Here is an 18,037-nt window from a genome sequence, read left to right as displayed (position 1 = left end):
ATTTCAGTTTATAGGTCTAATGTTAAATTGCATCTTTGGAAATTTAGGAGAAATATTAGAGACAAAGTTAATTCTTCAACACAATATAACTGAAATATAATCTTCAGCAAGTTATTTGTTCCCAAATCCCTCCTTAGCGTGATGCTAATCTGCACTGATTGGTCTGATGACCCAGTCTGTTGTAATTGATCAACTGCGTTCAGCACGAGATGGAGAGAAACGCCCACCACGGCTATGTGTAACAGATGTGTAACTACACAGCTAAGTAACACACTGAGTATCCGAGAGCCCAATGTAAGAATGCAATTAAGCAATGCAGTTAACCATCTGCATATTACTCTACTATAAACGCTAAACCAAAGTAATAACATACAAAATTAATCCACACAGTGACAAAAGTTGAACTATTTTGAAAATTGACAGCGTTTGTTCAAGAACAGCTGATGGTGGCCATAGAAAAAAGGCAAAGGATAGTGAGTTCAGGAACGCATTTAAATCGGTAAAGGAAGAAGCACTCGTCACGTTTCAATGTGGTTTTGGACACAATATGTGAACAGCCCCATACAGATTTAACCTGAGAGTTGCAGTACAAGCACTGATCTATAATAGATACGTGATTATAAGCCACGCGGGGCGATTACAACTAATAACACAAAATTAAACGCATATTATGCAAACTACACAAAACGAGGCAACACTTTTAATTACACTTGCATGTTATGATCCAGTGGAAGAAGAAACTGGTCCATATAAACTGCAACAGGCGCTAACAATGTCCCATGCAGTTGGACATTGTTTAAGTCAGAATTATTAGCCCTTCTGTGAAATTTTTTTTTTAATATAAATATTTCACAAGTTATCTTTAACAGCAAGGAATTTTTCACATTCTTTCCTATATATTTTTTTTCTTCTGGAGAAAATCGTATTTGTTTTATTTCAGCTAGAATAAAAGCAGTTTTTAATTTTTTTAAACCTACTTATAGGTCAATATTATTAGCCCCCTTAAGCAATATTTTTTGATTGTCTGCAGAAGAAACTACTTTTTTACAATGACTTGATTAAGTGCTCAAATTGCCTAATTAACCTAATTAAGCCTTTAAATGTCACTTTAAGCTGAATACTAGTATGTTTAAAAATATCTAGTCAAGTATTATGTACTGTCATCATAGCAAAGATAAAAGAAATCAGTTAGTAGAGATGAGTTATTAAAACTATTATGTTTAGAAATGTGATGAAAAAAATCTTCTTTTTCTTAAATAGAAATAGGGGGCAAAGGCCTGCTGATAATTCAGGAGCGCTAATAATTCTGACTTTAATAAACACAGTTAATTTCCTCCCTGTAAATAAGAAGAGGGAAATAAATACAATAAAAAAAAATGAAATAAACTGCTTTAAGCATCACTAGTAGCTATGTTTCCATCCAGCAATTTTTATGCGCATTTTGCATATGCGCATAAACAGGTTAATGGAAACGTCATGATGCACATACATTTTGAAAATGCGCATACTGAGTTGGATAACTTTTTATTTTATAAGAAAAGATGCGCATAAACTGCGATGGAAACAGTTTTACCAGTATGTCCAGTCCAGTATGCGCGTTAAAGTCATTTTGATATGAGATCATGTGATGATAAAAATGTGACTGAATGGACAAACCAGCCAGCTGAGCACATTGTAAACCATCTGAAATGTTGTTTTGGTCACTCTAAAATGCCTTACCGTTAAAGTATTAGTGTTATTATAATATTAATGACCTCCAGAATCAAGATCGTCTGTGCTCCGTGCCGACACTTTCAAATGCCACCGCGCGTTCACTGCTTTTGTGCGATAATTCAGTGTTGCGCATAAAGTTCATTCACATTTTTAGATGGAAACATAGCTAGTATAAGGAAAAGACTTTAATTAAAGCTACAAAAGTCCTTTAATTGAGCAGTGAGGGATTTTCTCCTTTTGTTTTTTGATTAGCAGGAACTGTCGGCAGCAGGAATATTGCACGCTGTCACTTTAAGAGCAGTACAGTTCGGATTTATGGTTTCTCTTTCACATGTCTTTTGATTCTCAACTCGTTTGTTTAATAATGAGGGTTAATATGAAATCACCAAACACCGTATTTTGTCACAAATGTGCATGTATTTGACCATTAAAGCACTCGCATAGATGACTTTAGATGTGCGTGTTCTGCTCGTCTCTGTGGCTGAGCGCACACACACACACACGCAACAGCATGCGATCTCTTTCGCGCTTTTATAAACATGAATGATTCAAATGTACATCAATGAATGATGCGCATCCCATGCTTCAATAGTTACATTACAGTGTATACTTTTAGTAATGTTCACGTGAAGCTGAGCTTTGCAGAGCAACAAATGTGTACAACTGGAAAGGGGCTTCATATGATGCAGTAATCGTTTTATCTCCAGTAATGTTTTTTCATAATCGTTAAAAGCCAAATTCGAAATTGAAACTGAATTTTTGATTAATTGCACAGCCCTAATGTACTTTATGGACGTCAACACATTCAAGCAAAAGATCCGAACCCACCACGATTCATTCATTGGACTCTGAGTTGACTATTTCGGTAAAGAATCAATGGTTTCAAACACGGCACACTTTCAGATTTAAACCTCAGCTGGATGTTTTCATTCACTTCGAGCTGTGTTACACACTGCATAAAAACTCATCTTCAAAAACCCCTTTAATGTTTCAGATTGTTTTCTCTGTGCATACCTGACACACAAAACAATTGATTTCAGAAATTTTCATTTTTTTCCCCAACTTTATTTATAGAAATTTTCAAAAATTTACAAATATCACACATTTTAGAATATTATTGTACACTGGCCAGACGCCGTATTTTACTACATTGGAAGTCAGCTGCTCCACCTACTCACTCTATGTGGATTAATGACATTTTTCTCTTCATAAAACTGGAACAAATCAGACACTGTTTGAAGGGTTCTTCTAAAAACTTTTATAAAATGTGGGGCTCTCTCCTTGAATATATGGAAATGTATACTCCCTGCATACTGGATGATAGTTAATTTTGACATTTTTCTCTGCTGTGTGACATCTCATGTGACATCAAGACCAGGCTTTTAGTTTGGTGTATAAACAATTGTTATGGTTGGTTGGCATTTTATTTTATTTCTTCTATTGTTGTTGTTTATTTTTTATTATTATTATTTTTTTATATAAATATATCTGGGGGTTAAAAATTGTCATAATCATTTAGAAATTTTCAGTTTTTTTAATAATGCATTGTAAGAACTCTCCTCAAATTAACCTGATTTGTCTTATTTTTCTTCTTTTCACCATGCTTGGATAACTGTATTGTACATGCAGTGAGGAATCCAGATACACTTTATTTTCTCCACCCTCAAGACCTTGTGCATACAAATGTACACACAAATATTAGTCGGTACATGCACACACTCGCACATGCCTACACACACACACACGCTCTGCTTGATGCAGGCTGTGTGGCTAGTACTGACTGGGCTGCGCATTTGTGCCAAACTCTGCCATGGTGCCAGTCTCCATGGCAACCCTTCTGCCAAGGACGTCAATCCTCCGTCACGTGCGCCAGCCTGGATGGGAGGAGGAGTGTCAGAAACGGCAGAGAAAGACAGCAGTGAGAGCTGGGAGAGTGCTTGTTTTTATGTGCATGGTTGCTGAGGGTGTGCGTGTAGTGTGTAGTTTTACTATGTGTGAGCTGGTGGTATCGAGTGCATCAAAAAGTCCAAAAGCATTTGCTCTATGATGATTGATCATTTTTAAAAATCATGTGTTGACTCGTGGGGTTGTAAAGAGTTCCTAAATTCATCAGAAATTCCGCTGCAGTATTAAACAATCCTGCTACTTTTTGTCCGTAGTTTTATGAGTGCTGTGAATTTAAATGTTTCTTTTCATATTGTTTTTTTCATTCATTCATTCATTCATTTTCTTGTCGGCTTAGTCCCTTTATTAATCTGAGGTCGCCACAGTGGAATGAACCGCCAACTTATCCAGCACATTTTTACACACCGGATACCCCTCCAGCTGCAACCCATCTCTTGGAAACATTCACACACACGCACTCATACACTACGGACAATTTAGCCTAGCCAATTCACCTGTGCCGCATGTCTTTGGACTGTGGGGGAAACCATGCAAACCATGCTACACATTTTACATTCTCCTAAACCAAACACACCTGATTAAAATCATCAGTTATATACAGTTGAAGTTAGAATTATTAGTCCCCTTCAAATTTTTTTCTTATTTTTTAAATATTTTCCAAATGATGTTTAACAGAGCAAGGACATTTTCAAAGTATGTCTGATAATATTTTTTCTTCTGAAAAAAGTCTTATTTGTTTTATTTCGGCTAGAATAAAAGCAGTTATTATTTTTTAAACACCATTTTAGGGACAAAATGATTAGCCCCTTTAAGCTATGTTTTTTCTCGATTGTCTACAGAACAAACCACTGTTATACAATAACTTGCCTAATTACCCTAACCTGCCTAGTTAACCTAATTAACCTAGTTTAGCCTTTAAATGTCACTTTAAACTGTATAGAAGTGTCTTGGAAAATATCTAGTAAAATATTATTTACTGTCATCATGGTAAAGATTAAATAAATCAGTTATTAGAGATGAGTTATTAAAACTATTATTTTTAGAAATGTGTTGAAAATCTTTTCTCACCGTGACACAGAAATTAGAGAAAAAAATAAATAAGCGGTATAATAATTCAGGGGGGCTAATAACTCTGACTTCAACTATATATATATATATATATATATATATATATATATATATATATATATATATATATATACTGTATATATAAACCATATAGGTGCAAGCTGCAATGACTGTCCTTTCCCTCCACCTCAAAATCATTTTAAAGTTGAGCGAACTTCGCATATTTCGCAGAGCTAAAAGCAAGACAATTCCTTTCATTGTGGTTAGTGTGGCACAGATGCTAGAACTCGCCTTTACGCCTGCTCAACGTTGTAAATTGTTTGGCAAGTGTAAAGACATCTGATATAGGTCACAATTAAAAAACGTGTAAACGGACAGACAAAAAAATCAAGCAACAAATCGGAATTGGGCATCAAGACCTGACAGCGTAAATGGGGCCTATTTCTTAATTATCAAAGGGCAGACCCCCCAAACACCCTTGTATTTTGCACCAAGGGTTTGACACACAAAGGAGACATCTAAAACATGCAGTGTTGGTGGTCCTTTTCGTGTGTGTGTGTGTGTGGTATTTTTGTTTTTAAATTCATTAATTACACTATGTGCATCATGGGTAATGTAGTTTACTGCCAAAAGTCTGCTGTTAAAATGAGTTGAATGAATGCGAATGGATGGGTTCAGCATATAATCAATTACCAAGCTTGCTTTGTTAGTTTTCTCAATTAATGTGTGTGTGGAGAAAATGAGACCCGACCGTTGCACTTAATTGAATTGGTCAAATCATTCATAACATTTCAACGCTTTAACAACGGCTAGAATCATAATGATGACTTGGTAAACACCCTTCACATTTCCTTCTCCAAATGCAGAAATCTAGTTTTGTGCAATAAGGCCTGTTTGATCCTCTTGTTCAGCCTCTAAAGAATGGTGAAAGCGTTCAACCCTGTTAATGTCTTTAAGATTTTCAGCTTTAGAAAATGTGAAAAGCCTCTTACTGGCACAGCTGTAAAATGTGCAGGCGTTCTGGGTTAGGAATAGAAAAGAGAGGATTATCCAACCTTGTGGTATCCCGGGCCCTTTTTCGTCGAGTCTTAGAAACGCCTTCGCCCTCAGAAGGTGCATTGAAATAGATGCATCTCGTTTTTCTTTACACATCTTTATGGTAGACGCCTGCTAAAGGGATCTTATGAAGGCACAAATAGACTTGTAAAATGCCAATAATGCCCTGTTGCATAACACAATCTAAATGGGTGAACTTATGAAACTGAAAGCTGGTATGGGTTACATTTCAGCCTAAATAAAAAAATAATAATTGTGACATATTTATACATGATGGTATTCCTTTTAATGCATGCTGATTTTATTTTACTAAAATATGGTAAAACACATTATGGTTGATATTTTTGGCTTGAGAAATGTCTGCATTTGAGGTAATATTAGTTGAACATGAACGCTAGCATACAATTTAACATTAATTTTTTTTATTTATTTATTTATTTATTTATTTATTTATTTATTTATTTATATCAAATCTGGATTTCACCATATCCAGATGTGAAAAGCTCTCGAGTAAAAAATGTTCCTTACAAATGTATTTTTGTCGCGTGTTGGCAGACCACAGTAATCCACACGCTGCGCCCTCATAGTGGGGAAATGGAAACAAAACCTTTGTTGCAGTACATTTATAAAAGCAATGCTGACTTCCCATGTCTCCGAACAATTCTTCTTCCACTTGTTTTAATTACAGTTGGCAGTCAAGCCGCCAAAAATTATCGGTCACCAAAAATAGGTTATGTTATTTGATGGACTCTCTAAATTGTGGCTTCAGGCATTGTTGGACTACTTTTTTTAAATCTGAAAGCTTGAAATCAACTGATGTCAAAATATGTTTTGTTATTGTTCACTATGAAAATTAATTAATAGAGATAGCATTTTTGCCATATCGCTCAGTCCAAGTTTATAGTCTTTAAAATGTTTTAATTATTTATTGTTGTTAGTTTTTTGTTTAATTTTTACCTGGACACATTCTTTAAAGAGATTGGCAAAATCGTCATCCATGTTTTTGCCCAAATTGTAAAGACCAAACAAGTTAAACTACAACAATTTCATTTCAAATATTTAAATAAATTAGTTTTTTTATTTTATTATTATATATTTTTTATTCTATTCAATTTTATTATTTTAATTTATTTATTTTATTTAATGTAATTTTATTTTATTTAAATAATTCAAATTAAATGATTTAAATAAAATGATTTAAAATAAACATTTTAATTTTAATTAATTAAATTTAAATTAAATAAATAACTCAATTTACTAATTTAATCTGAGTTATTTATAAATTATAAAGCATTTAATTTAAGCATAAACATATAATTTATACAGCATATAACATTTAAATCACTGTACTAAAGCCTTGCATGGATGTTTTCTCAAACCTTCAGCTACAGTTCATGCAGAACACTTAAACACAGAGATTTGTGTTGTTGTTTTACATCTGTGCAAGCTTCTCCTGATATTCAGTCTTCGACATGTTCACATGCAGCTCTCCAGCCATTCTGCTCGCAACATTTTCATGCAGATCCTGCTTTATTTATAGAGATCTTTATTATTTTCTGGCATGACGGTCTTTTCTTCTCCTCCTCTTTGGCAGCGAGGGTATCTGGCATTGTCAGATTGAGCGTTGTGTAAACTCAGTAGCAGCGTTCAGTTCGTCTCCTCCTCCTCCTCCTTCACATCACCATCGCAACAGCCTGTTGCATAACTGCTCTCCACAAACGTCTCGACTGCCCCCCGTCTCTGTGGAAACCAGCCTCTTTCTCTCTCTCTCTTTTGCTTTTTTCAAAGTCTCTCCATCTCTGCATCTCTCTCTCTCTCTCTCTCTCTCTCTCTCTCTCTCTAATTTAAACATTGCTTTAATAGCATGGCAAATGTTACATGTTTAAAGTTTACATAAAAAAAACTCTAACGTATGTAACATAAAACACAGTAAGCAGAGTAAATAGTAATAATAAAAAGAAAATCTGAATAAACTACATTTAACAATCAACATTTTAGGATAAAGCCTTAATAATAAATAATAATAATCAGCATATTTACAGTGGTCAGTCAATTATTAGCATTTAGAAGTGCGTGTGAGTGTGCATGTGTGTGCGCGCATGCGTACCTACGTGCGTGTAAGCATGCATGCATGTTCGTGTGCGTGCAGGCATGCATGCAAGTGTGTGAGCGTGCATGTGAGCATACGTGAGTGTCAGCAAGCGTGAGTGCTAGAGTGCATGAGTGTCAGCGTGTGTGCGAGTGTCAACATGCGTGTGAGCGTGAGTGTATGCGAGCGTGAGTGTCAGCAAGCATGAGTGTGAGCTTGTTAGCGCAAGCGTGCGTTCGTGAGTGTCATCGTAAGTGTGAGTGTTTGCGAGTGTCCGAGGGTGGATGTCAGCGTGTGTCTAAGTGTCAGTGTGCATGCAAGCGTGAGTGTCATCGTAAGTGTGAGTGTCTGCGAGAGTGGGTGTCGGCGTGTGTGTTTGAGCAAGTGCGTGTGAGCATGCATGTGCGTGTAAGCATGCGTGCAAGTGTGGGATCGAGCGCGAGTGTGCAAGCGTAAGTGTCAGCGAGGGTGCGTGTGAGTGCTAGAGTGCATGAGTGTCAGCGTGTGTGTGAGAGTGAGTGTGCGAGTGTCGGCGTGATTGCATGCGAGCATGAGTGTCAGCAAGCATGAGTGTAAGCGCGAGTGTGCGTGCGTGCTTGAGTGTCATCGTAAGTTTGAGAGTCTGCTAGCGTGAGTGAGTGTGCAAGGGTGAGTGTCAGCGTGTGTGAGTGTGTTTGTGTCAGTGTGCATGCAAGGGTGAGTGTGTGCGAGAGTGCATGCAAGAGTGCAAGCATGGATGTTTGCATGAATGCGAGTCTGCGAGCTTGAGTGACACTGAATGTGAGCTAGCGTGCATAGGTGTGAGCATGAGTGTCATTGTGCGTGCGAGCATAGATGTCAGCTCGAGAGCGTGAGTGTGTGCGTGCGAGCGTGGCAGCGTGAGTGTGTGCGTGCGAGCGTGGCAGCGTGAGTGTGTGCGTGCGAGCGTGTCAGCGTGAGTGTGTGCGTGCGAGCGTGTCAGCGTGAGTCTGTGCGTGAATGGCAGCGCGAGTGTGTGGGTGCGAGCGTGAGTGTTAGTGTGCGTGCATGTCAGCGTGTGTACGTGTTTTCAAAGCGCACCACTGATGTTTTTATTGGTGCAAATCAAATGCAGATTGATCAGCGCATTTGAAATTTTTGTTTCATTTAAATTCAGCTGCAAACAGGGCCTTGAACAGGTCTGATATTTGCCAGAAATAACGAAACAGTCAGTTTCGTTATTTCAAGTGGATACGCGCGGGTCAGTGCGCAAATAGGAAGGGATGCACATACGGTATGTCACGCTCCCGTTTTCCAGAGAGCCGCGAGTGAACCAACCAGGCTGCTTCACACTTTGTATGGATGTAAACAGTAATAAAGGTAGACTAATTACCTCAGATTAACGATTAACAATTCCATATACAGATCCTCTCACAGTGATGATCATTACATCACATATCCACCTCACATTCAGCCTGACATCAGTACACTTGTTCAGCCCAACACAGGCTAGAATTCTCTCACTAAACATAAAAATATAAATGAATGAATGAAGGAATAAATAAATAAATAAAAATGAACTAAGATGAAGCAATCAATCAAACAACGCTTTGGCATTTATATGAAGTTGATATTATGATGCTGGTTTTTAAAATATTTTTTTTTGTGTGTAAAATTTATTCTTTTTTATTTAGAGTTTTTATGAACGTTTATTGAAAATTTAACAGAATTATTATTATTTATTTTATTAACAAATTAACTGTATTGGTCTTGTCCTCTAAAACCGCCCCAGAGTCTAATGTGGCCCCTTGGAAAAATGAATTGCCCACCTTTGAAATAAGCCTAAATTGGACAATGCATGTTACTGTGCAAATGAAAACATTGCAAATCAGCTTTAGTTATTAGCATAACTGCTTCCATGGAAGCCAATTAGACCAAAATAAGTGTGGACTGTGGAACGCAAACAAAAAAGATACTCTGAGGAAAAGATGCTGTGCAGAGTCAAGATGTGGGAAAGCGCAGTCCTACAGCTGCCCTCTTTTTGGTCCCAGCATTAGGGAAAAAGTGGATGTACTTTATTATTTTTTTTAACTTCCAGACCACGCCAGTAAGAACCATTTGTTCACTTCGTTTTAGTTTACTTCATATTAGTTCACTTGTGTTTGATGTAGAGTTGTGCCGTACAAACAAGGAACAAGTCTAAACTGTAAAACAAAAAACAAAAGAAACATACAATTTACAGTAAGAAGGGCAGCTGTAATTGCCAAAAGTTTATTGTTAAAAATATAGTGGAAACCACAAAAATAAACTTTTTATTTATTTTATTTTTTATTTATGGTAAACTACCATATTTACAGTCAGTACGTTTACTTGGACATCAATAATTCGATTTTAAAGCGATTAAGACAATACTCTGATTAATAGTCAACCAAGTAGGCAGCGATTTTTGTGACGTGGAGTATGCCGATTTTAGTCACATTATTAAAGTGCAGTACAGACGTGTAAACACCTTAATCTAACTATTACCGCCATGATAAGACTTTTCGCGGTGTTTTGCGAAAGGATAGTACACACACACACACACACACACACACACACACACACACACCTACCGAGTCAGTGCAGACCATAGACACCTGCATTGTATTGCAGAGGTTTTTTTTTTATTTGGTACATTCAGCATGTGGTATGAACTTGCATTAAAACAACACTCTTCCAGCAGTTCATAGTTGCATCCTGTGTCTTGTTTGTCACGGGGGCATGCAGGAAATGATTCTGAATAAAAGTGAAAGTGCCAAACTGCAGTTAAAGTTGACAAATTAGATATGAAACACCCAAATTTCATGAACCCGGGATCATGAAAGAAACATTTCAAAAAGCAACTCATGTAAACGCCTTAATCTTATCCGTCTTAATTACTGATGTCCATGTAAACGTAGTCACTGTCAATACACCAATGTTTGACAATTGGGCCCACTGGTGTAAAAACTGAGAAAAACACAAAATACAATTTTAATATTTAAGTGTATACATTTTTATTAACTGTAACATATTTAACCTGTCATACATATGTAAAAATATTTACTCCGATTTGGACGGCATGCCATTAAAATTTCAAAAATTTCATTAAGATTGATTAAAAATAGCAACGACACTTGTGACGTTACATTAAATAAGACTTTAAGACACTTTTTCGCCTTATATCCAACGTAAGCAATTGGGAGAGATAAGTGGAGTCTGTCTAGAAATATGTTACGTCATTTTAGTTCGCCCAGTAGCCAATGTCGGGCGGTGTTGTGCAAAATAGAGTGTGGTGTTGCTGGGTATGTTTCTGATATTTACAGCTTTTAATCATACGGCTGTTGTGCATTTATTATTGCTTTCAGCTATTTGTCATGTATGTATTATACACAGCTATTCATTGAAATGTGAAGGTTATTTTTTTTTTCTTATAGTTGTTGTGAATTGTATCGTGTTTAATGGGGTTTGTGCTTTGCGCATTGTTTTTGATTTGTATGTACGCGCTCGTCCTCGCACTTTTGTTCACAGTTTTATTACGTTCAATTTTAATATTTAAGATACATTTTTATTAACTGTAACATTTAACCTGTTATTCATATGTAAAAATATTTACTCTGATTTAAACAAATAAGTTTGCAGGCCAGAAAGCATGTATGCAAGTATATAAGAATGACATACACAAATAAAACATGAATCAAATGCATTTTTGTAAATGAATAACACAAATATATGCACAGCTAACTAGAAATAGGAGACATTTGAGCTTGTTTTACACAGAGATTTACACAAACAAAACTGCATTAGATGTTGGACAGTGGGAAAATTGTGATTTTGACAAAATAAGGGGGAAACGTGTTATTTCAGCAGGGTGAATTAGTGGGAGAGATATTTAATTGATTATTTAATGTAACATGCAAAATGTGGCCTAATTTTTCCTCACGTATCACAAGTATTTCTGTAATCATGGGCATCAGTGCATTTATTTAAACAAGTCTTAATACTGCACTACTAAATAATGTATTATGCACAGTAGGGTTGTAACAATATACCGGTATGACGGTCTACCACGATTTGAACATGCACGATTATCATACCATGAACAATTGCATATCAACGGTTTTAACCCTTAAAGACAGAGACAGCCGCCCGCGGCTAAAAATAAGTATTGCTCTTAAATGTTTAATAACTTTTGATCCGCTGATCCGATTCATACAATTCAAAGATTGGCATAAAGAAGAGAATCTCAGCTTTCCAGTGCTGTACATAACATTCGCGGACTTTCAGAGGCTCCGGAATCAGTGCGGTTACGTCATCAAAATTTGACAACGCTGATTTGACAAAGAAACGCTCGTCACTGTGTCTCCGGACAAACCAGACATGATACATTGATGCACTGTCCCTCCTCCATGCCCAGATTGGTTCAAACTCGCTATATCACAACCAATAAGCATAGGTTTCGCTTTTGTTTGTGGACCAACAGTGAGCTTTTTGAACAACACGGAATGAGAGATAGGCATACATTTTATGCGCGGCTAAATAAAATGCAAAAAAAAAGTTTTGCATGAAACAATTCTCATACTAAGTACTTTTGCATGCACAGCAGCACAGAAACATGACAAAACAGTGACACAGTAAAGACGAACTGCTGCTCTTGCTGTTTTCAAAAGACGCAAATGAAGGTGCAGCTGTTTGTCTGCATTGCAGACAACCATATCCAAATCCATATCCACAGACAACCATATCCATGCTGGCACATAAAACCTAAGGATGTTCCATATTGAATCTAGTTTCGTTATGTAACTATTTATAGTATAGTAAATATTTATATCTATTTTTTACTGAGGATTTGCACCATGTTTATTTGGACTTTATTTGGACTTTGACACATTATTTATTATTTTCATTGTAAGTGGTGTTGTTTATAGTAACTGAAAATATATTATTTGGAAAAAGTCAAATTTGCTTCACTGTTCTATTATTTTGTAACATTTGTAACATACCGTATACCGCGAAACCGTATTGTTTTAGACGATTATCATACCGTAAAAAATTCATACCGTTACAACCCTAATGCACAGCAGAACATACCTTTACTTTGAGCTTGCTTCTCTTCTTTGCTTTTCTTTTCTTTCTTTTCGGCTCTGGAAAGACGCTGTTTGGAACCCATTTCATTTTAAATTAAAATTTGATTGAGATCGATTAAAAATAGCAAAAACACTTGTGACGTTACATTACTTAAGACTTTAACACACTTTTTCGGCTTTATATCCAACGTGAACAATTTGGAGAGATTTGTGGAAGCTGTGTACATGGGCGATGTTAGCGTGTGGTGCTGCTGGGTATGTTTCTAATATTTACAGCTTTTATTCATACTGTTGTTGTGCATTTATTATCGCTTTCAGTTATTTGTCATATGAATTATACAGAGATATTATTTTAATGAAATTTGGAGGTTATTTTTTTACCGGCGTTGTGAATTGAATGGGGTTTGTGCATCGCGTATTGTTAATGATTTGTATGTGCGTGCTTGTTCTCGCACTTATGTTCACATTAAATATACAAGAGCAGCGTTCATGAGGCCCTCCAAGAAATGCGAGGCCCTAGGTGACCGCCTATATTGCCAGTTGGACGGGCCAGAACTGCACATGGCACTAGAGTAATGCGGTAAAAATTATTTATCAACATTATATTTAACATGAAGCTGAAATCATCACTGCTGAGAAAAACAAACAAACATTAATGTTAACTAGAAAGGAAGTGTTATGCAGGGAATTCTGGGAAAGTCCACTTACGGTTATTCATTTTAAATTAAGGAAACTTTCCTTTAACCAGGTTATGCATTTTTACTGTATATATTTTTAAATCTACTGCTAATTACGGCAGTGTTATACAGTCTACAGAAAGATTGAAAGTAAAATATGATGCTGTGCTAATGTTGCATCACACAAGTGAGTTCCTTTTTTTTTACGTGTTCGTGTTGCTTTGTCTGTTATTACAGATCAAGTGTTTATATGTGTTTAAATCTAAATCCAAATCTCCTAATCTTAAATCTCAGCAGTATCCATCAGTGAAGGATGGTTGCTGTCAAACATACATGCAGAAGTTTACATGAGTGGCACACAGCTGTCCTGTTGAACTTTGAAAGCTAGTCTTAGAAGTTAAGCCTTATAGTGTTTAAATATGCAAACTCTTACGCCAGTGGGTGTTTATGTCTGAGTCTACAATACGCCACACATATTCAAATAGGTTATTCAGAAGAGAGTAGTCAAAACAGGACGAAGAACCCCTGTCAATTCTATTCTCTAAGTTCATGACTCCTTTAAAATACACTCGCACATAAATGAAACCCCAGATGTGTGGAGCCGCATCATTAATGTAATTGTGCATGTTTGGTCTTGAATTGTGACCTGTTTATTGGTTTGGTTTGTGCTGTGCACGAGCAGTTGGTACAGATTCTGCATGATTGTGAAACTGACAAATTTAGCAGTAACAGTGTGTCAGCATAGCAGTGCAGAGCATGCACATGCAAACTACACATGCCAAGTTCATTCAACTCAGTTTGAGTTCAGTGGAAGTTATTTTATCATTCATTCATTCATTCGTTCATTCATTCGTTCATTGCTCCATTCATAATTAGTCCGTTCATTTATTAGTCCATCATCTCTCCATTTATTTGTCCATCTCTTTATTTATTCATTCATTAGTCCATCTCTCTATTTATTAATTTATTCGTCCATCTCTCCATTCATTTGTCCATCTATCCATTCTTTTATTCATTCATTCATTAGTCCATCTCTCCATTCATCAATCCATCCATCTCATTATTCATCCATCCATTCATCCATCTCTCTATTCATCTTTTCATTTACTCATTTGTCCACCTCTTTACATTTATTCATTCATTCATTCATCTCTATTCATTTCATTCATTAATTTGTCCATCTCTCCATTCAGTCATTCACTCATCTCCCTATTTAGTCATTCAATCGTTCATCTCTCTATTCATCTTTTCTATTATTCATTTGTCCACCTTTACATTTTTTCATTCATTTTTCATTCTCTATTCATTCATTCCTTCATTCAATTATTAATCCATCCATCTCTCTATTCATTAACTTGTCCATCTCTTTTAAATTTTTTTCATTGATTCATTCATCACACTATTCATTAGTTTATCCACCCATCTCTCTACTCATTTCATTCATCCATCCATATCTATGGATTTGTTTATTCAGTCATTTGTCCACCTCTATTCCTTTGTTGTCTATTGTTGTTTTAATTTTAGACTTAAACTTTTTTTTTGTTAACGTTTATTTTATTTAAGTTACATAAACTATTGTTTTGTGAACCCCAATTCATATGAAGATCATAGTTGCCTTTTAAGTTCTTGTTGTACACTAATTATTTTTTTTATAATCTATGACAAATACAAACAAAGTGAGATCATCTCAAACCATTTTAATTTTGTGAAAATGAGTAAGGACAATTTTAGAACCCATTTTGTCTTCTTCAGTCCTGCAAGTGTTTAGCCCATTTCTTTAAGCCAATCCTTCCAAAAGTGCGCAAAAGGGATTTCAGATTGTCTTTGCCACTTTTCATAGTGTGTACTTTTTGTATTAAGTCACCTGACACTTTATTCCTTTAACTAGCTTGCACTAAGCTGTCTTTTGTAAACAAGAAAGAGTCATGATTGATCTGACACATTTTTTTTTCTCTCTTTTGTTTTCAGTTCAGCATATGACCGTGACAATAAAGTACGTGTGGCGATCAAGAAGATCAGCCCGTTTGAGCACCAGACGTACTGTCAGCGCACACTGCGTGAGATTAAAATCCTGCTCCGCTTCAAGCATGAAAACATCATCGGTATCAACGACATCATCCGCACGCCCACCATCGACCAGATGAAAGACGTGTATCCTTTCAAAAGCATTGTGAAGATGTTGAGACTGCAGAAGCAGTGGAATGTTTGGACATGAAGTGACCAATATTGGAACGTTAACTCATTTAATCATTAAGCAGATGCTTTTATCCAAAGAGACTTACAAATGTGGACAATAGAAGTAATCAATATATAGTATATATCACAGAGACGCACACTGGAGAGAGAGGTTTTGTTGATAGGTTAGATTTTAAGGCAAAATAGAATAGAATGGAAGCTGAATAAATATATATATACATGTTGTTTAGATGAAAAATTTAGATGATAAAGTTATTGTGATTAGAAAGTGATTTTTTTTTATTTATAAATAAATAAAGGCAGAATAGAAAATATATTAGAAAGTTATAAGGCATAGGGATGGGTACCGAAATTCGGTACATTATCAGTATTGGTGCTACGTTATAATAGACAGAAGTATCGATAAGCAATGACATTAACGGTTCTGCTATCAGTACTGGAGAATTATTGCTGAATTAGCATTACTTATAGTAGCATAGTTTAACTGCCCAACCTTTTCTAATTTACTATATTTGATATTCGTCTGCACAGTTGGCAAACTCGCATGAGAAATGCTTGTGTTTCGGCGAGCGGATTAAGTATGAAAGCCTTCACAGTTCTCGGCTGTGCATGCGCACTCGGCGGAAGCTCGCGCTAAAGCTGGATTTATACTTTTGCCACATCATGCACCTCCACTGACTGCATGTGCACCTCGCGAAACGGACGAGGCTTTTATACTTGCCCCGTTCACCGTTGTGATATTGTGGGGCGGTCAAATGAATCTGACTGTAAAATCAGTCCGATAAACAGAAAGAGAAAGTTTCTAGAACTACGTCATATCACTACTATCATTCAGTATTTTTAAAGTAATTATTTTTTATTATTTTTATAATTTATTTTGTTGACCGTTGGATAGCGAAGGGGTGTCAAGGATGTAAGTTAAGAGCTGGGGCAGGGTTTGGTTGTTGCGGACGAAAGTGAAGAGTGTTGGGGAGTCGCGAAACAAAGTGAAAGTGAACAGTGGATGGGGGAGAAGGGTGAGCGAGGAGGGGGTTGGTAAAATGAGGTGCCGGATCAGATTTCAGATGTGCCAGATCCGGCGTGTTCCGGCACAAATTAAGCCCTGATGACAACAGAACATGGGTTGCTCTACAAATATTTTTATTATGGCATAAAGGAATAAAAAACAAAAAACAAAAAAGTACACTAAAAAATACAGATTTTTTTTCTTCTTTTTTTAGATTTAACCCACTCCAAAATTCACACATTACTGTCTGGTTCGTTTTTGTCTTATACGCGCACTGTTCACTCGAGTCAAAAAAAAAAAAGCACTCTGCTAGCCGAAATCATGCCGCTCGCACCCAAAGCCTCGACAAACCTCCACAAACTCCACAATGACATCATATTGCCGCATTCCACACCGACTTGCGCGCACAGACAACTCGTTAGCTTGCGGAGTGAAAACAAACAGGTTGTATTTCCAGAGTGAACAGCAACAATGCCTGTAGCAACAAACGTAGCAAGTTTTTTTGTATAAGCAGAAACGCAAGCAGTGTGGCTATGTCAAAAGTATCTTTCAAAAGTGCATTAACAGCAATGAAAAGTAATGAAACGTTTTTGACTGTCTAGCTACTAATGGTAACGTTCCATCATCCACATTGTTATGCCAGCAGTCAATCACCTTAATTAGTATAATATTAATAAACAAGCAAAAACATTCGGTTACAATGAAAGCAGTGTGTTTAGTCTGCAGTAATCTAATAACTTAAACATTAAAATTGTCTTTACATCAGCGGTATTTGCAAATTTAGCCTATGAATAGCCTAATAATATATTAAGAAATTATATTTAAAAAAAATATATATATTTTTATGTTGTGAGATGCTCCAAAACTGTATTAAAATCACAGTTAACTCCAAAAACACAATTAACTCATATATGTAAATGCGTTAATGAAAAAGCATAAACATTAAACTGCATTTTGCAACTCAAAGAGGGTTTTTTCTACTGCAGGGAGCACAATAAACCAAGAATGATCCCGACTTCTGCCAGAAGAGTCAAACATGTTGATTTTTCTCCAAAAGAACCATTGTACATTTTTTTTTTTTTTTTTTTACAGAAAAAAATAACATTGAATTAAATGTAATAATAAAATTCATTAAAAACGTAATAATAAAATAAAGTGTTGTTAATTCTGTTCAATTTGTTTTTTGTTTTCATTAAAAAAATCACTATAATAAGTACCAATAAGAGAAGTACCGAACCAATAAGTGGTATCAATAAAAGTTGTA

The 18,037-nt window shown here is 36.0% G+C and overlaps 1 protein-coding gene across 1 annotated transcript in view; it reads left to right on the top strand.

The window, feature by feature from the left end:
- mapk1 (mitogen-activated protein kinase 1) overlaps positions 1-18,037 on the top strand; it is a 64,274-nt gene that overhangs the window by 19,516 nt on the left and 26,721 nt on the right. Inside the window, 1 exon segment of the mRNA NM_182888.2 lies at positions 15,540-15,722. Coding sequence (NP_878308.2) covers positions 15,540-15,722 — 183 coding nt within the window.

This window comes from Danio rerio, chromosome 5 (genome assembly GCF_049306965.1).
Source record: "Danio rerio strain Tuebingen ecotype United States chromosome 5, GRCz12tu, whole genome shotgun sequence".
In the NCBI taxonomy this organism is placed as follows: Eukaryota; Metazoa; Chordata; class Actinopteri; order Cypriniformes; family Danionidae; genus Danio; species Danio rerio.
Note: the sequence above shows the minus strand (reverse complement) of the source record. Positions and strands in the feature narration are given on the sequence as shown.